Source organism: Lactuca serriola, chromosome 4 (assembly GCF_051521515.1).
Source record: "Lactuca serriola cultivar US96UC23 chromosome 4, Lser_US96UC23_V15, whole genome shotgun sequence".
Taxonomy (NCBI): domain Eukaryota; kingdom Viridiplantae; phylum Streptophyta; class Magnoliopsida; order Asterales; family Asteraceae; genus Lactuca; species Lactuca serriola.
In genome coordinates, this window is record NC_136411.1 from 137,208,480 (window position 1) to 137,223,364 (window position 14,885).

The 14,885-nt window shown below is 40.6% G+C and overlaps 3 protein-coding genes across 3 annotated transcripts; 1 reads left to right on the forward strand and 2 right to left on the reverse strand.

Moving 5' to 3' along the window:
* Nucleotides 1-778: 778 nt before the first annotated feature.
* Nucleotides 779-2,117, forward strand: LOC145102618 (uncharacterized). Its single transcript, XM_079040066.1, has 3 exons — nt 779-932; nt 1,010-1,075; nt 1,157-2,117. The coding sequence occupies exons 1-3, from the start codon at nt 885-887 to the stop codon at nt 2,093-2,095; spliced, it is 1,053 nt and encodes a 350-aa protein (XP_078896192.1). The 5' UTR covers nt 779-884; the 3' UTR covers nt 2,096-2,117.
* Nucleotides 2,118-2,122: 5 nt separating this feature from the next.
* Nucleotides 2,123-4,315, reverse strand: LOC145102617 (acetolactate synthase 2, chloroplastic-like). Its single transcript, XM_079040065.1, has one exon. The coding sequence runs from the start codon at nt 4,216-4,218 to the stop codon at nt 2,245-2,247; it is 1,974 nt and encodes a 657-aa protein (XP_078896191.1). The 5' UTR covers nt 4,219-4,315; the 3' UTR covers nt 2,123-2,244.
* Nucleotides 4,316-6,071: 1,756 nt separating this feature from the next.
* Nucleotides 6,072-6,464, reverse strand: LOC145098856 (uncharacterized). Its single transcript, XM_079036452.1, has one exon. It carries the CDS (start codon nt 6,462-6,464, stop codon nt 6,072-6,074), a length of 393 nt encoding a protein of 130 aa, XP_078892578.1.
* Nucleotides 6,465-14,885: the final 8,421 nt, after the last annotated feature.

Here is a 14,885-nt window from a genome sequence, read left to right on the forward strand (position 1 = left end):
CTATTAATTTAATAATTCTGGGCAGGTCACTTTTTTATAGCTCTTTCAACATCATTTTCGCTTAACCGTCAGTACTAACAAAGCATTGTGTCACTAATTTTTCTTTGAAATAGTCCATTGTTATATCATGACATCATAACTTTTTGGTCTAACATAATAAAAAAAAAAGTATACATAAGTATTCCGACATAACAAATAAAGAATCCCTTTTCAAAATGTTATACTTAGTCGACTTTAAATTAATTATTTTTCACATTGATACGTTTTGTTTGAACAGCCGATAAGTCGATAATCACAACTGTATTTACACTACAATTTGCTTATTTTCCAAGTAATTACGATCACAATTCCAGTTGTACCTCAGTGGCAAAAGGGTCGTTTTCTGTTATCATTTTATAAACTAAAATCGTGACATTTCTTAATTAATTATGATTAGTGGGATTCATAAACTAGATTAAATCCTCAAATTGGACAGACGGAGTGTGAACATAACCCCAACTCGGATCCACAACCGAAGTTCCAACTCAGTACTGATTTAATCGCCCAACACGTGTCACCAACCAGTTGGTCGACAGTGACTCAACAACAACTCACCGAGTCAAACCAGAATCAGTAAAATGGTACAAAGTATAAACTATATAAACTATAAACTACAAACTAACCCAAAACGCATAAAGATTATTTATCCTTAAATTCGCTTTCAGAAACAAGAAATGAGTAGGAATTTAACTCTAATCTTGACTATGTCAAAACCCTGTTTCTTGGAATCTTCCATTGTTGTAATAATAAGAGTATAAGAAGTAACAAATTGCATTGTAAATATCACCCAACTCGTCTATAATATATATCAATTTTGTAACAATTTGTTCAAAAAGATCTTTAGAATGGGAAGAAACAATGAAGAATCTAGAATTGTCCAAACTCGACCAAAGGTACGAACTTCACTAATCTTTTATCTTCTCCGATGAAACTCACCAGAAAACTCACCGGATAATTTGACATGAATCAGGAGGATATGGTGAAGTCGCTTTTCAAGAAAACAGAAGCCGGGAGACCAAACAGTATGATCATTAAGGTACGTTTGTAAACTTTAAGGTTTAGATTCATGATTCTCGATGATATTAAGGAAGATCTAATGATGTGTTTCGAACAACAGAGAGCAAACAGAGTAATACCACCGCATATCATAGCAGAAGCCATATCAACCTTGCACGGCGTTGACCTCCGGTGGTCCGGTCCGATCACCCCCGCAGAAATGCAATACGTCGAACAATACGTCGTCGCGAAATACCCCGAATATTCAAACGCATTAGTTGAAGGAAAAGACAAAACTGACCTTTACGAGCTTTGCGTGAAAGAAGAACCCCCTACCCCACCGGAGACTTCACCGGACGAAAAACGGAAATCTCCACGAGGGGTATTTCGGGAAACATTTGGATCTAACTTTCACGATCTTGAAAGAATCCAACTCGAACCATCAAGATTACTCGATATACTGACGAAAAAGTCGTCGTATCTCGGAAGCTTCATTTCAATACCGGAAATCCAAGCCCGGAATAAAGTTTTAAACCACTGTGGGTTGCCGGAAAATGAGTACCTTGTTCTTTTCACTTCAAGTTACAGAGACGCGATGATGTTGGTCGGAGAAAGTTACCCTTTTTTCAGAGGGAATTTCTACATGACGATTATAGACGAAGAACATGATTACATAAAAGCGTTTGCGGGATATAAAGAATCGAAAGTGATATCGGCGCCGGAGACATGGTTAGATTTGAGAATCAAAGGTTCACAACTCAGCCAATATTTCAGAAGAAAAAGTAAACAGAGTCCAAAAGGGTTATTTTCGTATCCTGCGAATGTTAATGGGACACCTTACTCGATGCATTGGGTTTCTGAAGCACATAGAAACACGTGGCATGTTCTCCTTGATGCCACGTCAATGGTTATGGGTGAAGATCGGTTGAATTTAGCACTCCATAGGCCTGATTTTGTGCTTTGTAGTCCTCATAATACAAACACAACCACACATCCTTCGAAAATTACATGTTTACTCGTTAGGAGAAAATCATTCGAATCATCATCTGTAGTACAATAGTTTGTGAATTATGATAATATGATCAAGTTTATTGTAAAATAAAAGTTTATTATCAAAAAAGTCGACAAACTACTAAATAACAAACATCAAAGGGAAATAATAAGAGTATTTTGCATACATTACACAACAAGAAATGAAATTCAAAAAGCTTAATATTTAATTCTGCCATCGCCGTCGGTGATGACATCCATGAAACCACCGCCGGCGGGGATCATAGGTAACACGTGTTCTTGATGTGGGACAATAACGTCTAACAAATACGGCCCAGGTGTGTCCAACATTGTTTGAATCGCCGCCCTAAGATCGCCGATTTTTGTTACTCTTGCTGAGGGGATATCGCAAGCTTCTGCAAATTTCAACATATTCGGGAATATTTCTGTTTCTTTTGATGGGTTTCCAAGATACGTGTGAGCTCGATTCGCTTTATAAAAGCGATCTTCCCATTGAACAACCATACCCAGATGTTGATTGTTCAGTAACAGAATCTTCACCGGAAGATTCTCCACTCTAATGGTGGCGAGTTCTTGAACGTTCATCATGAAGCTTCCATCACCGTCGATGTCAACGACTATGGAGTCAGGTCTCGCAACGGCGGCTCCAATGGCAGCAGGGAGGCCAAACCCCATGGCTCCTAGTCCACCGGAGGTTAACCACTGTCTAGGGCGGTTGTATTTGTAAAACTGAGCAGCCCACATCTGATGTTGACCAACTCCGGTGCTGATTATTGCGTTTCCACCAGTCAATTCATCGAGCACTTGGATTGCGTATTGAGGAGGAATGGCATCTCCGAAGGTTTTGAAACTCAATGGGTGGGTTGACTTTTGTTCATCTAATTCCTTCTTCCATGATGAGAAATCAAGATTTTTCATCTCACCTTTTTCTTCGAGAATCTTGTTGAGACCCTGTAATGCGATCTTGATATCACCACAAACGGAAACATGGGGTGTTTTGTTCTTACCAATTTCTGCTGAATCGATGTCAATGTGAACGATTTTGGCTCTGCTTGCAAACGCTTCAAGCTTTCCTGTTACACGATCATCAAATCTAACCCCAAACGCTAGCAACAAATCGCTTTTATCTACTGCATAATTCGCATAAACAGTTCCATGCATTCCGAGCATTTGAAGGGATAAATCATCGGAAGCTGGGAAAGCTCCGAGACCCATTAAAGTACTGGCGACTGGGATTCCGGTGAGTTCAACAAATCGGCGCAATTCAACGCTGGAATCCAAACAGCCACCGCCGGTGTACAAAACTGGTCTTTTTGACTCTGCTATTAAACGAATAATCTGTTCTAAATGTTCTTCGTTTGGTGGTTTTGGTAATCGAGATAAGTAACCAGATAATCTCATGGGTTCATCCCATTTGGGTACGACTAATTGTTGTTGAATATCTTTCGGGACATCGATTAGAACAGGACCAGGTCGACCGGAAGATGCGAGATAGAAAGCTTCACGGACGACACGGGGGATGTCTTCGACATCCAAAACAAGGTAATTGTGTTTAGTAATGGAACGCGTTACCTCCACAATCGGGGTTTCTTGAAACGCATCGGTTCCGATCATTCTCCGGGGGACTTGGCCGGTGATGGCAACAATGGGGATACTGTCGAGCAGCGCATCAGCAAGGCCACTTACCAGATTGGTAGCTCCGGGACCGGAGGTAGCGATACATACGCCGGGAAGACCAGAGGCGCGAGCATAACCTTCGGCGGCGAACACACCGCCCTGTTCGTGGCGAGGGAGGACATTTCGGATGATTTGAGACCGGGTCAGAGCTTGATGGATCTCCATGGATGCGCCGCCAGGGTAGGCGAAGACGTCGGTGACACCTTCGCGCTCGAGAGCTTCGACGAGGACATCGGAACCTTTTCTGGGTTGGTCAGGGGCGTAGCGGGAGACAAAGGGCTCCGCAGGCAGCGGAGGACGGGTAGTGGTGGAGGCGGTGGTTGCCGGTTTTGAATCGGAGAGGACATTGGAGATGTGGAGACGGTGGCGTTTTTTATGATTGGAAGCAATGGGAAGGGAAAATCGAGGGAGGAGGGTGGTGCGAGGCTGAAATGGGTGGGTGATAGAAGGAGGCTTGGCGGAGACGGGAGGGTTTGGTGAAGCAACGGCCGCCATAGTTGAATGTTGTCTAGGGTTGGAGTAGGTCTCTGGTTGAAATAGAGGGAATGATGGTGAGGAAGCAGATCCTTGTTTTTCTTAATTAAATTTTAGTTTTTATACATTTTGAACGAGTTGTGCTATAAAGTATAAAATTAAGTTTTCTTTTTCTTATTTTGTATTATTAGTCTGCAATTAATTATTCTGTACTATTTCAACCCCGATCATAATATTTGAATAAGTTTTAGTGCAAACTACAAAAATTAGTCTTATGGTTTGTTTATTTTTTTTAACTGGCAAATCTAATCTACTTTTAAACTAATATCATCTAATTTCATTTATGTTCACGACGACACTTAAACTATCGACCTCAAAAACCAACTGATACCGCTGGGCTAGAAGCTCTTTGGTTAGTCGTATGGTTTGTTATGCTTTTGAGATTCAATCCAAAAAAAACTTAATTTGCAGTAATAGTTTAAAATCAGAATTTTCTTTTTTGTTAGTTTTGGTCCCTAAGAAAATTTATTTGTTTCGTGGATGGTCCATATCAAATTTGAAAGGACTAATTTGCCCCAAAATAAACTTATTTTGCTTCGATCTTGCAAAGACATTGTCAAACTATTATTTGGCCCGAAGACATGCCAACCCGTTCACATAAAGGAGGTGACATGTTCTTTAATAAAGAATTATTATTGTTGATTGAGGACATGGTGATCTGTGGAGGTCCGTTTTTTAGTGACGTCAAATGGCGATTTGTTTCACTATACATTATGTTTGTTGGCTTGTGATTGTACTTAGTGGTAGAGGCTTCTTCCTAGGATGAACGTAGGCGGGTAGTTGTCCTAATTATCTAGAACCGGTATTGGCGGTTCCTAAAATGTTGGAACCGAAACCGAAAATAGGTGGATATCAGTTCCAATATCGGGTACATGGTTTGTTAAATTTTTTTGAATTTTTAAAATTTATAAAAGTATATCTATTTTAAACTTACAAGAAAGTTATCGATAACATCACTATGTAATTTGCTACCTATTAAAAATGAGAATTAGAAAAATATCAATAATTTGAATTACATAACGAAAAATGTTTCCAGGGTTCTTAAAACCTATATATAAACTCTACTGATTCCATGTATCTTAAATTTATACTCTTGATATAAAAAATTTAAAACAATTAAAGTCCATAGTTAAACGAATACTTGTATAAGTTAATTTTTAACTTGAAGATAATAGTATATTATGTCTACTATCTGCAAATTCATTTTGAACATGGATAATTTAAATTCAAAGTGAATATTACACATAGACATTTAAAGGTTCAAAAAAAATTACTCAAAATTCTATAATTTTAAATGATGTTATTCAAGATATTGTATAAAGTGTGTGATTGTGATATATATATATATATATATATATATATATATATATATATATATATATATATATATATATATATATATATATAGTAACACCCATAAAAATCATGTAAATTTGAAACTTTTTAAATCATTAAAAAACAAATAATTATTACAAATTTGTTTTCAAAATGGTTTCATTTCAGAGTATCTCAGAATCAAATCATAAAAATATAAGGAGGTGCACGATCACGCCTTCGCCTTCTCGCAATCATCAAAAGTACCTGAAACAAAATCAACAACTGTAAGCCCGAAACTTAGTGAGTTCCCCTAAAATACCAATGTCATACAAACCATAACCATATCATATAAACAACATTCATAATGACGACCCTTATCATAACAATAGAAGCAATTGGCCTCCTTGAGATCACTCACATGAGGGATATCAGAATTGGGCTTTGATTTTGGGCCATTGCTAGACGACCCAATAGGGGCCTTGCCCTTCCAGTTCTGCTTAAAAGCACTTTTCTTTTTCTTCCCTTTTTTGCCCAATAGGTAGGATAAGAGTGCTCATAGCAGTAGGGGTGTGACTCTTCTTCATCCCTGACTCTGTTGTCTGTAATAGGTTATGGAATTGAGCCAATGTGGTTTCAATGTTGTTCAAATGATCAATAAGAACGAACTGATCATAACAACGTGGAAAGGAGTTAAGGACCATGTCAATAGGGAATTCTTCGTCAAAATTCACATTGAGCTTTTCAAGGCACTCCACGTATCTTTGCATTCTTTGCATATGGTTGCAGACTGACTCTCCTTCCTTTAACTTACATGTCATAAGAGCTTTGACGACTTCATACTTTTCTTGACGAGCTATCTTGTGATACTTCTCAACAAGATCTAAGTTCATCTCGTATGCCCAATTGCCATCATAGAACCTTTACAACTCAGGAATCATGGTGGTAACCATGATGCAAGTAACCTTAGTCAGTAGTCATAGTGTTTCTTGTAGGAAGCTATTTCTTCAGGAGTAGTATGGGCTTCATCAATCTCGATAAGTTGTTTCCCAAGGACATACTCTTTTCCCGTGTATTGAAGATCCAACTTGATATTGCGCATCCAATCATTGTAGTAGGTATCATCCAATATCACCTTGAACATGATCGAGAGAAGGGAGAAGTTATGTGTAGAGGTTTGAGAAGCAGAAGCATCACCAGAAGTAGACATCTATAGAGAAAAACAAGTTTTAGTTAGATGACAATAATCCTTAATATTTTAATGCATAATAAATATTTAAGGCTAGGATCCAAAATAACAATTGACAACTAAGAATGATAAGTTATAAAACAAACGTGAAGATCGATTAGATCTTTATAACAGGTATTACGATGAACACAAAACAATAAATAAGACAAGAATGGATCAAAATATGTCGAATGATTAGATCAAACAATCCTCAGCAGAGCTCGACTAAGAACTTCTGCTGTAGAGGATTTAGGGTTACAAGAACGATAATAAACTTCTGAATTAAGCTCTGATCAATCTATTCTATCGTTAACCTAAGATGCATGCAAGCACCTATATTTATAATAAACCCTACTAAACTCACGGATGGACAGGCCCATACCGGAGATACAAAAATGGACTAGCTAACGAGCCCAATAGACGCAACATATTACAAAACATGACCCAACAATCTCCCCTTTGCGTCAAATTGGAGCGAGACTACTTCTTCTTCTTGCTTGGGCCATCAGCGGGAACTTTCTTCGTAGTATCAAACAGACGAGAGATTAGCGCGAGAATAGTCTGTCTGAACCGAATGTACCATTGAATCATGTCATCGAAGTACTTGACATCATCCGCTGTGTTTTGCTTGCATCTGTGGATGATCCCCAAAACATGCTCTAAGCAAGCAGTGGTGTAGAGGTGTTTGTCAGCCAAGGCGAAAAGACATTTCTGCCCTTCATTCCTGGTGAACATGACCGAATTCCTTCTCGAGTCAATTTTACCCATCTGCATTTGGTTAAGATCACTGGCAGAGCCAACAGGAGATATTGTTGGTTTCTTCTTAAATACGCTCGCTATCTCCTGATCCATCAGTGCAACTTCCATAATGTAGCACATGAGCATCCTTTTGAAATGGTCGATTATCGGACCGTATTCAGCTTCGTTGGTGAGTAGGATGTTGTGCAAGATTATCCAATCATGGGGATTAAAGTTGGGAAGATCTGCAAGGGAAATGACATGTTCGGTTTTGGTAGATCCCCGAAGTACCTTGAACCGAATGTTGATGAAGTTCCCTTCACTGTACGGCTTCAAGACCCGAACATTGACAATTTTCTGAGCGCTCCAAGTCTGATACTGAGGTTGAGCGGCCTTTAGATAAAAATTGATCAAGTCCCGATCAACCTGTGGATGAGGATGAGGGAACTCTGAAACGTTGGAGAAGGCGTGAAAGATGAACGCCTTTCGGGTCAGTGGCATGTCGAACTGTGAGTCGACAGTGTTGGAACAATCAAGAGAGATTACAGGTTCCAGCCACAAGATACTCGGTGTGTCAATGGCTTCTTTTATCATCCTCTCGAGAGTCCAGGCAGGAAAAAGAGTTTTCCTACTCTCAAGAAGGTCGTGGGCTTCCTTCTGTTTTCTTTCTGCTTCTTCAGCCTCTCTAGCCACACGAGCACTGATATCAGCATCATTATTTCGACTTTTTCGCTTCAATAGTTCAGCGATTGTCTCTTTATCTTCATCTTCATCCTCCTCAGCAATATTCTTGCCTTTATCTTTCACACCAAAACCGGAGGCTTGGCCTATTGGAGGAGGTTTGGTGGTGTGTGTTGCCTTTGAGGAAGGAGGTGGTTGAGACATTGATTCCTTCTCTCCCCCTTGTTTTGGAATGGACATGAAATCAAGTAGGCCTTCTATTTTGCTGAGCAGGGCAAGGGCGGGAACGAGCTTCTCTGCAAGGTCACGCCTCACAGTGTAGTTTAGAATGGGATCATGTGCTTCGAGGATGTTGGAGATGGCAGAGTGGACATCCGAAACACACGACTTTATCACCTCCCTTTCGGACTGAAGAGAGTCAATTTCCTGTTGAGAGTTGGAGAGTTGAACACTCTTGACCTTCAGAGCGGTGGTCTTCCTGGCTAGAACATCCATCATAGAGTTCTCGGCAGCCAAATCTTCTTGTAGCTTCGAGAGACGCTCGTCAATGGTTGTGCGAAAGGCTGAGTTGTCGTCTGAAAGCGTTTGACGAAAAGAAGCGAAGGACTTCAACTCAGTGGAGACTGATGTTGCCAGCTGATGAACAATTGGTTCCAACGTAGTCTTGGCAGCATTTGCACTCTCCTGTAAAGACTTTAACAGGGAAGAGGCATCAAAAAATAGTTTATCGACTTTTTCGGTCGCAGCCTGACAGGCTTTTGTTGAGGCGTCGATGGCGGAGTTTGCAGAAGCAATGGAATCTTGCTGAGCTTTGGAGAAAGCGTCAACAATTTTCTGAACTGCATCTTCATAAAGGGATGACTGAGAGGTGGAAGAGGAGGCGATGAGCAAGTCAATCTTGTCATGGAGCTCCTTGAGATGTCGCTTGGTTACAGGAGCGTCGTCATCGTCATCAATCTGTACTTGAAACGGACTATAGTAGACCGAGTCAAACGTCATATCCTCCCCGCCAAGGAGTGGTTCTTCTCCCTCTGATGCATGACCTGGAGAAGGTGGTGGTGGTGAAGCTGGTGGTGCAGTAGTATGGGTAGGTTCGGGTTGGGTTGTTTCGGGTGTTGGTGTAGGTTCGGGTGCTTTTGTGGTTTCGGGTGCTGGAGTGGTTTCGGGTGCATCAGTATGAACCCCCGTATCAGATACGTTGGCTCTAACATCTCCAGTGGATGTTGTGGTTGCGTCGGTGAATATTGGTGGTGGTATTGGGATGGAAGTGGGTGGTATTGAAGTAGTGGAAGTTATGGGGGGAATAGAAATAGGAATGGTTTTAGGTGGAGAGTTAATTGGAGAAGTAGATGCATGAACTTCTGGGGTAGGAGATCTGGGTGGAGTGTTGCCACGTGGAGAGTCGTCAGAATCTGAACTCTCACCCTCAGACTCACTTGAGGAGGAAGCGATAATCAGCTTTCGCTTCAGCTGAGTTTTTCTCCTCTTTTGCTGCGGAGACTGAGCAGCCTTGGTGGGTTTCCTCTTCTTTGGAGACGGGCCTTTTGCTCCTTTTGCCACCTGTTTCCCCTTATCAGCCTTCTTGCCTCTTGGAGCAAGCTTGTCGACGTCATGTATAGACTTCAACATCTCCGGAGTAAGATCCCTCGGACCAGAACGTCTGAATTCCTTGTATGTCCTGATAATCCGGCTATCAGCAGGAACATCACCATACATAGTTTCTGGAATAGAACTGTTGAACGGAAACTTGGAAGCGTCCGAGACAATGATCTTCCTGGTATGGAAAGTACCAATCGAAGACATTGGAGCACCAGCGACAATGGGGACGTGGTACTTGTCCATCACCCATTTCGTGATCAGAGTCCAGAACCTAGCGTACGAAATCTCGGAATGTCTGGAGGTAGAGGAGAGACTCTGGATGAGTTGTTGCCATAAAACAAACCCATAATCCATGTTGATGCCATTATAGATTCCATACATGATGGAGAGAAATAAACGACTGGCACCATCAGATCCAACACTTCTTTTAGATAACCCCTTGAATAGAACAGTGAACATCCCATTCCACTGGGGGGGTAGGCACGACTTCTTGAACTTTGTGACCGTAGTAAGCACCTCCGTATAACCCATGTTATAGAACATGTTGAACAAGTGACCCATTGGAATCGTTTCAGGGTTAACCCTCGTAGAATCAGGTTCAAACCCTAACAGCGAGCAAAACCTTTGCTTTGAAATTGACGCCTTGTGCTCAAAGACATCAAAAAAGATTCTGTCAACGACCTTGTCGTAGTGAGCAGTCGCAAAGATTTGTGACAAGAACTCCATCGGAACAGATTCAGCTCTTGTAAGTGCAGGAGCGATCGGAGAAAACTTCAAACACTCGATGATGGGGAACATGAAGGTGTCGTAAGCATGAGGGGTTAAATCGATGATTAGGCTTTGTTGTGGGCGAATGGGCAATATGTGGGATGTTGTGTGAACAGAAGATGAATCTGCCATTGCTTGAAGAAAGTGGAGAAGATGATGAACAGGGAAGGATTAAGGAATTTTTGCTCTCTGGGAATTTTAATTGCAGTAAAGAGGTAAATGAAGGATTATGTTGCCTTTTATACCGGGGTTTAAAGAGAGAGAAAGATCTTCCCAAATCTTCGATTGAAAATTGAAGGGTTTTTCGGAGTTGAATGATGCGTGACAGTTGGGGTTGCCGATGATCACGCATGAGAGAGAATGTCAGACCCCTAATAACACGCCTCCCATCATGCACCGTTTGGAGACGAAACGGTTTAGATTCACACGCGTTCCTCTTGCGCCGTTTGGAGATGAGACGGTTCCGATTCACACGCTTTCCCTTTCAGCGCCGTTTGAAATCAAATCGATTAGACTCCCGCCTGAGTCAGCATGTCGTCATCTTATCCTTTTAAATTGTAACGACATCTTTTGAAAAATGTTCCCACGTGGATTAAAATGAACCACAGCCCTTTAATCAATCGCCAATCCAAGTAAAATGCCTTGTAATTAATAGAACCTGAATTTAGGAAAATCAAAGATTTTCGTGCTTAGGGTGTAAAAGAAAAGAAATAAAGCAATATTTTTGGGAAAATATGTGATGTCAATAAAGACACGAAACAAATGATCCCGGGCACGAATCTCTTCCTTCAAAGTCAAGAGAGACCTTAAAGTGTTTGTGTGGTTTCCCGTTGAATAACGATCAAACACTTATTAAGAAGTGTTGAAAGGCTTCTTTTAAGTAGGCTTATTAGTGTGGCTTTGGCTTCGATTCAAAATTCCTAATCTTGATATAAGATAGAAAGTGCATGAAGTACTTGTGAGACCGGTGTAGTCTATTGAACAAGTAGGTTGGAGATAATTTAATTTGGCTAGGAAATATATATATAAAATCTCAACAAAAATTTAAAACTGGATCCCAAGTGAAGAAATGTTATTGGATTTAACAATTTCATAGGAATCACACAAAAGTAAAATTTGAGATTTCATGGAGGTACGTCCATCAATTCATTAGTGAAAACTAGAGCAAATTAATTGTTCACTGTCAATTCGTATTGGGTATTGAACTTTGGGTCTCACTTAGCTCGTAGTGGCACGAAACTAAGATCATGAACATAGTAATTGTGTAACCATAAACCTCAGTGGTAATTTCTGAGAGTCTCAAGGGTTACGTTTGTGAAACGAATGTGATGGAGAAATGTAATGTAGATGGTGTAAGAAATCAAAGTACCTCTGCTGTGAAAAATAGGACCAAGCAGAAAACTCTTATCTCATGTGAGAAGAGAGTTAGGTAGCTCATGATTAGAATAAATGTGATAGCCTAATTGGGAAGACAAGGTTTGTGTATACCAAGTCATTAAGGCTATTATTCAGAATCAAGTGAGGCTTTGGACACATACAACAGCATGCTTCTAGGGACACTTAGCTAATTCAACAATTTCCGCATAAATGAACACACAAATAAAATTAAAGCCAAAAAGAAAATAAAGAACAAAATATTTTTGGAGTTTTTGAATTTATATAAAAAAAATATTTTTGGAGTTTTTGATAATAAAAAGAATAAAAAAATAAGACATAAAAAAATACAGAGAAAAAAAAATTGGAACCGAACCCGAGCGTTCGGTTTATTTCGGTTGTGAAAAACTTTGGAACCGAACCCGAGCGTTCGGTCTATTTCGGGTGAGAAAAATTTTGGAACCGAACCCGAACGTTCGGTATATTTCGGTTGCCAAAGAAAATATGTTTTAAAAAGAGAATAACTTTGACAATAAGATAAATGCATTTGGAATAATTATACATAAGATCTACAACCAAGAAAACTACCTTTGATTGAGGAGCGAAAAGCAGAATATTCAACCGAACCCGAGCGTTCGGTTCATTTCGGTACATTAGTACAAGACCCGAACCCGAACGTTCGGTCTATTTCGCTTCTTACTTTTGAGTTTGAGAGGTAATTTGTGGTACTGACTCCGATTCCATCATACCTAGCCCTTGTAGAATTTTGTTGAACGATGCTTCAAAAAGAGCTTTGGTGAAGATGTCAGCCAGTTGATTAGTGGTTCGAACGAAATGAATTTCAACGTTCCCATCTTCCACATGATCCTTAATGAAGTGATACCTCAGTGCTATGTGCTTAGTCTTGGAGTGTTGCACTGGGTTATGACAGATCCTAATTGCACTTTCAGAGTCACAATATAGTGGGATCTTTTTCATATTGAGTCCATAGTCCCGGAGTTAACTTTGGATCCAAATCACTTGAGAAGTACAGGAGGCAGCTGCAATGTATTCTGCTTCAGCTGTAGACAAAGACACACAAGTTTGTTTCTTTGATTGCCAGCTAACTAACTTCCCGTCAAGGAATTGGCAGCCTCCCGTGGTGCTTTTCCTGTCTAGTCCACAACCTCCAAGGTCTGCATCTGAGTAGGCTTGAACGAAGAAGCCTGAGTTGGATGGATATCATAGGCCTAAAAAGGTAGTTCGCTTGAGATAACGGAGTATGTTCTTCACTGCAAGCATATGAGGTTCACGTGGATTCGCCTGAAATCTAGCACAGTAACAGACAGAGAACATTATATCAGGCCTGCTAGCAGTAAGAGACATCAGAGAACCGATCATCTGGCGATATAGCGTAATATCTACTGCTGGCTTATCCAAGGATGGATTGAGCTTGGTGCCGAACGCCATTGGAACTTTAACCTTTGAATCTCCCATCATGCCAAATTTTGCAAGGAGAGTCTTCGTGTAAGCCTCTTGATTAATAAAGATGCCTTCGAGTCCTTGTCTAATATTTAAACCAAGGAAAAAGTTAATTGGACCCATGGAGCTCATTTCAAATTTAGTCTCCATCAGCTTTCTGAATTCAGCCGTTAAGCTAGGATTCGTTGAGCCAAAGATGGTATCATCGACATAAATTTGAACAATCATAAGGTGGGTACCTTCCTTCTTACGAAAGAAGGTTGGGTCAACCGAACCTTGTTTGAATTTGGACATCTTTAAAAACTTGGTTAGCGTTTCATACCAGGCTCTCGGAGCTTGTTTCAGTCCATATACGGCTTTGTCCAAATGTAACAGTGATTGGGGTACTTTTCATTGACAAATCCGGGAGGTTGCTCCACGTACACCGTTTCTTCAATTTCTCCATTTAGAAATGCGCACTTGACATCCATTTGATAGACCTCAAAGTTTTTGTGTGCAGCATAGGCAAGAAATATTCTAACGGATTCCAGCCTAGCTACAGGAGCAAAAGTTTCTTCATAGTCGATTCCTTCCTCTTGACAGTATCCTTTCACCACCAGACGTGCTTTGTTTCGTATCACGTTGCCTTCCTTGTCCATCTTATTTCTGAAGACCCATTTGAGACCAACAACTGGGGCATCTTAAGGAGTTGGAATGAGGCGCCAAACTTTATTCCTTTCGAATTCATTCAGTTTGTCTTGCATAGCTTGAACCCAATCGGAGTGATCAAGAGCAATGTTAACTGTCTTTGGTTCAACTTTTGAGACGAAGGAGTTAAACATACAAGATTCTACTTTTGAAAATAGGGAACTTTGTTTTGCCTTTAGTTGTGATCGGGTCAGAACCTTTTCAGAGACATTACCGACAACCTGAGAAACAGGATGATCTCTGGTCCATTTGACAAGAGGAGGGTAATTTGGATCATAATATGGATCCAATTCAGCGTTTACCATCTTTTCTAGTTCAGATTGACTGTCATCGTCATAAAGCATATCGTCATTCTCCCCTTCGACAGATAAGCTTTCAGGTGTGTCTTGAGTTTCCGGAGCTACAGGGGTTTCGGGTGGTGTCGAGCGTTCGGGTGTTGACGCACCTTCGGGTGTTGTAGCACTTTCGGGTGTTGTAGTACCTTCGGGAGCACCTTGAGAACTGTTCTCCCCCTCAACATGTGAGCTCGGCTGTGATGAAGAAGATGGATCCTCCCCCTCAACTGAAGCATCGTGCTGTGGAGGTTCGTTGGAACTTGATCGTCCTTCATTCATTCGATTGGCAGCATCTTCGATGAGTTACTTCAGATGATCTACTTTGTTGTCTGCTGCACTAACTTCCGAGAGAGTAGCCTTCTCTGGTTCATCGAATAACTCGACAAACTTCTCAAATAGGTTTGCGATCGAGGCTGTAACTTGGCCTGTTTGAGAAAAGGTTT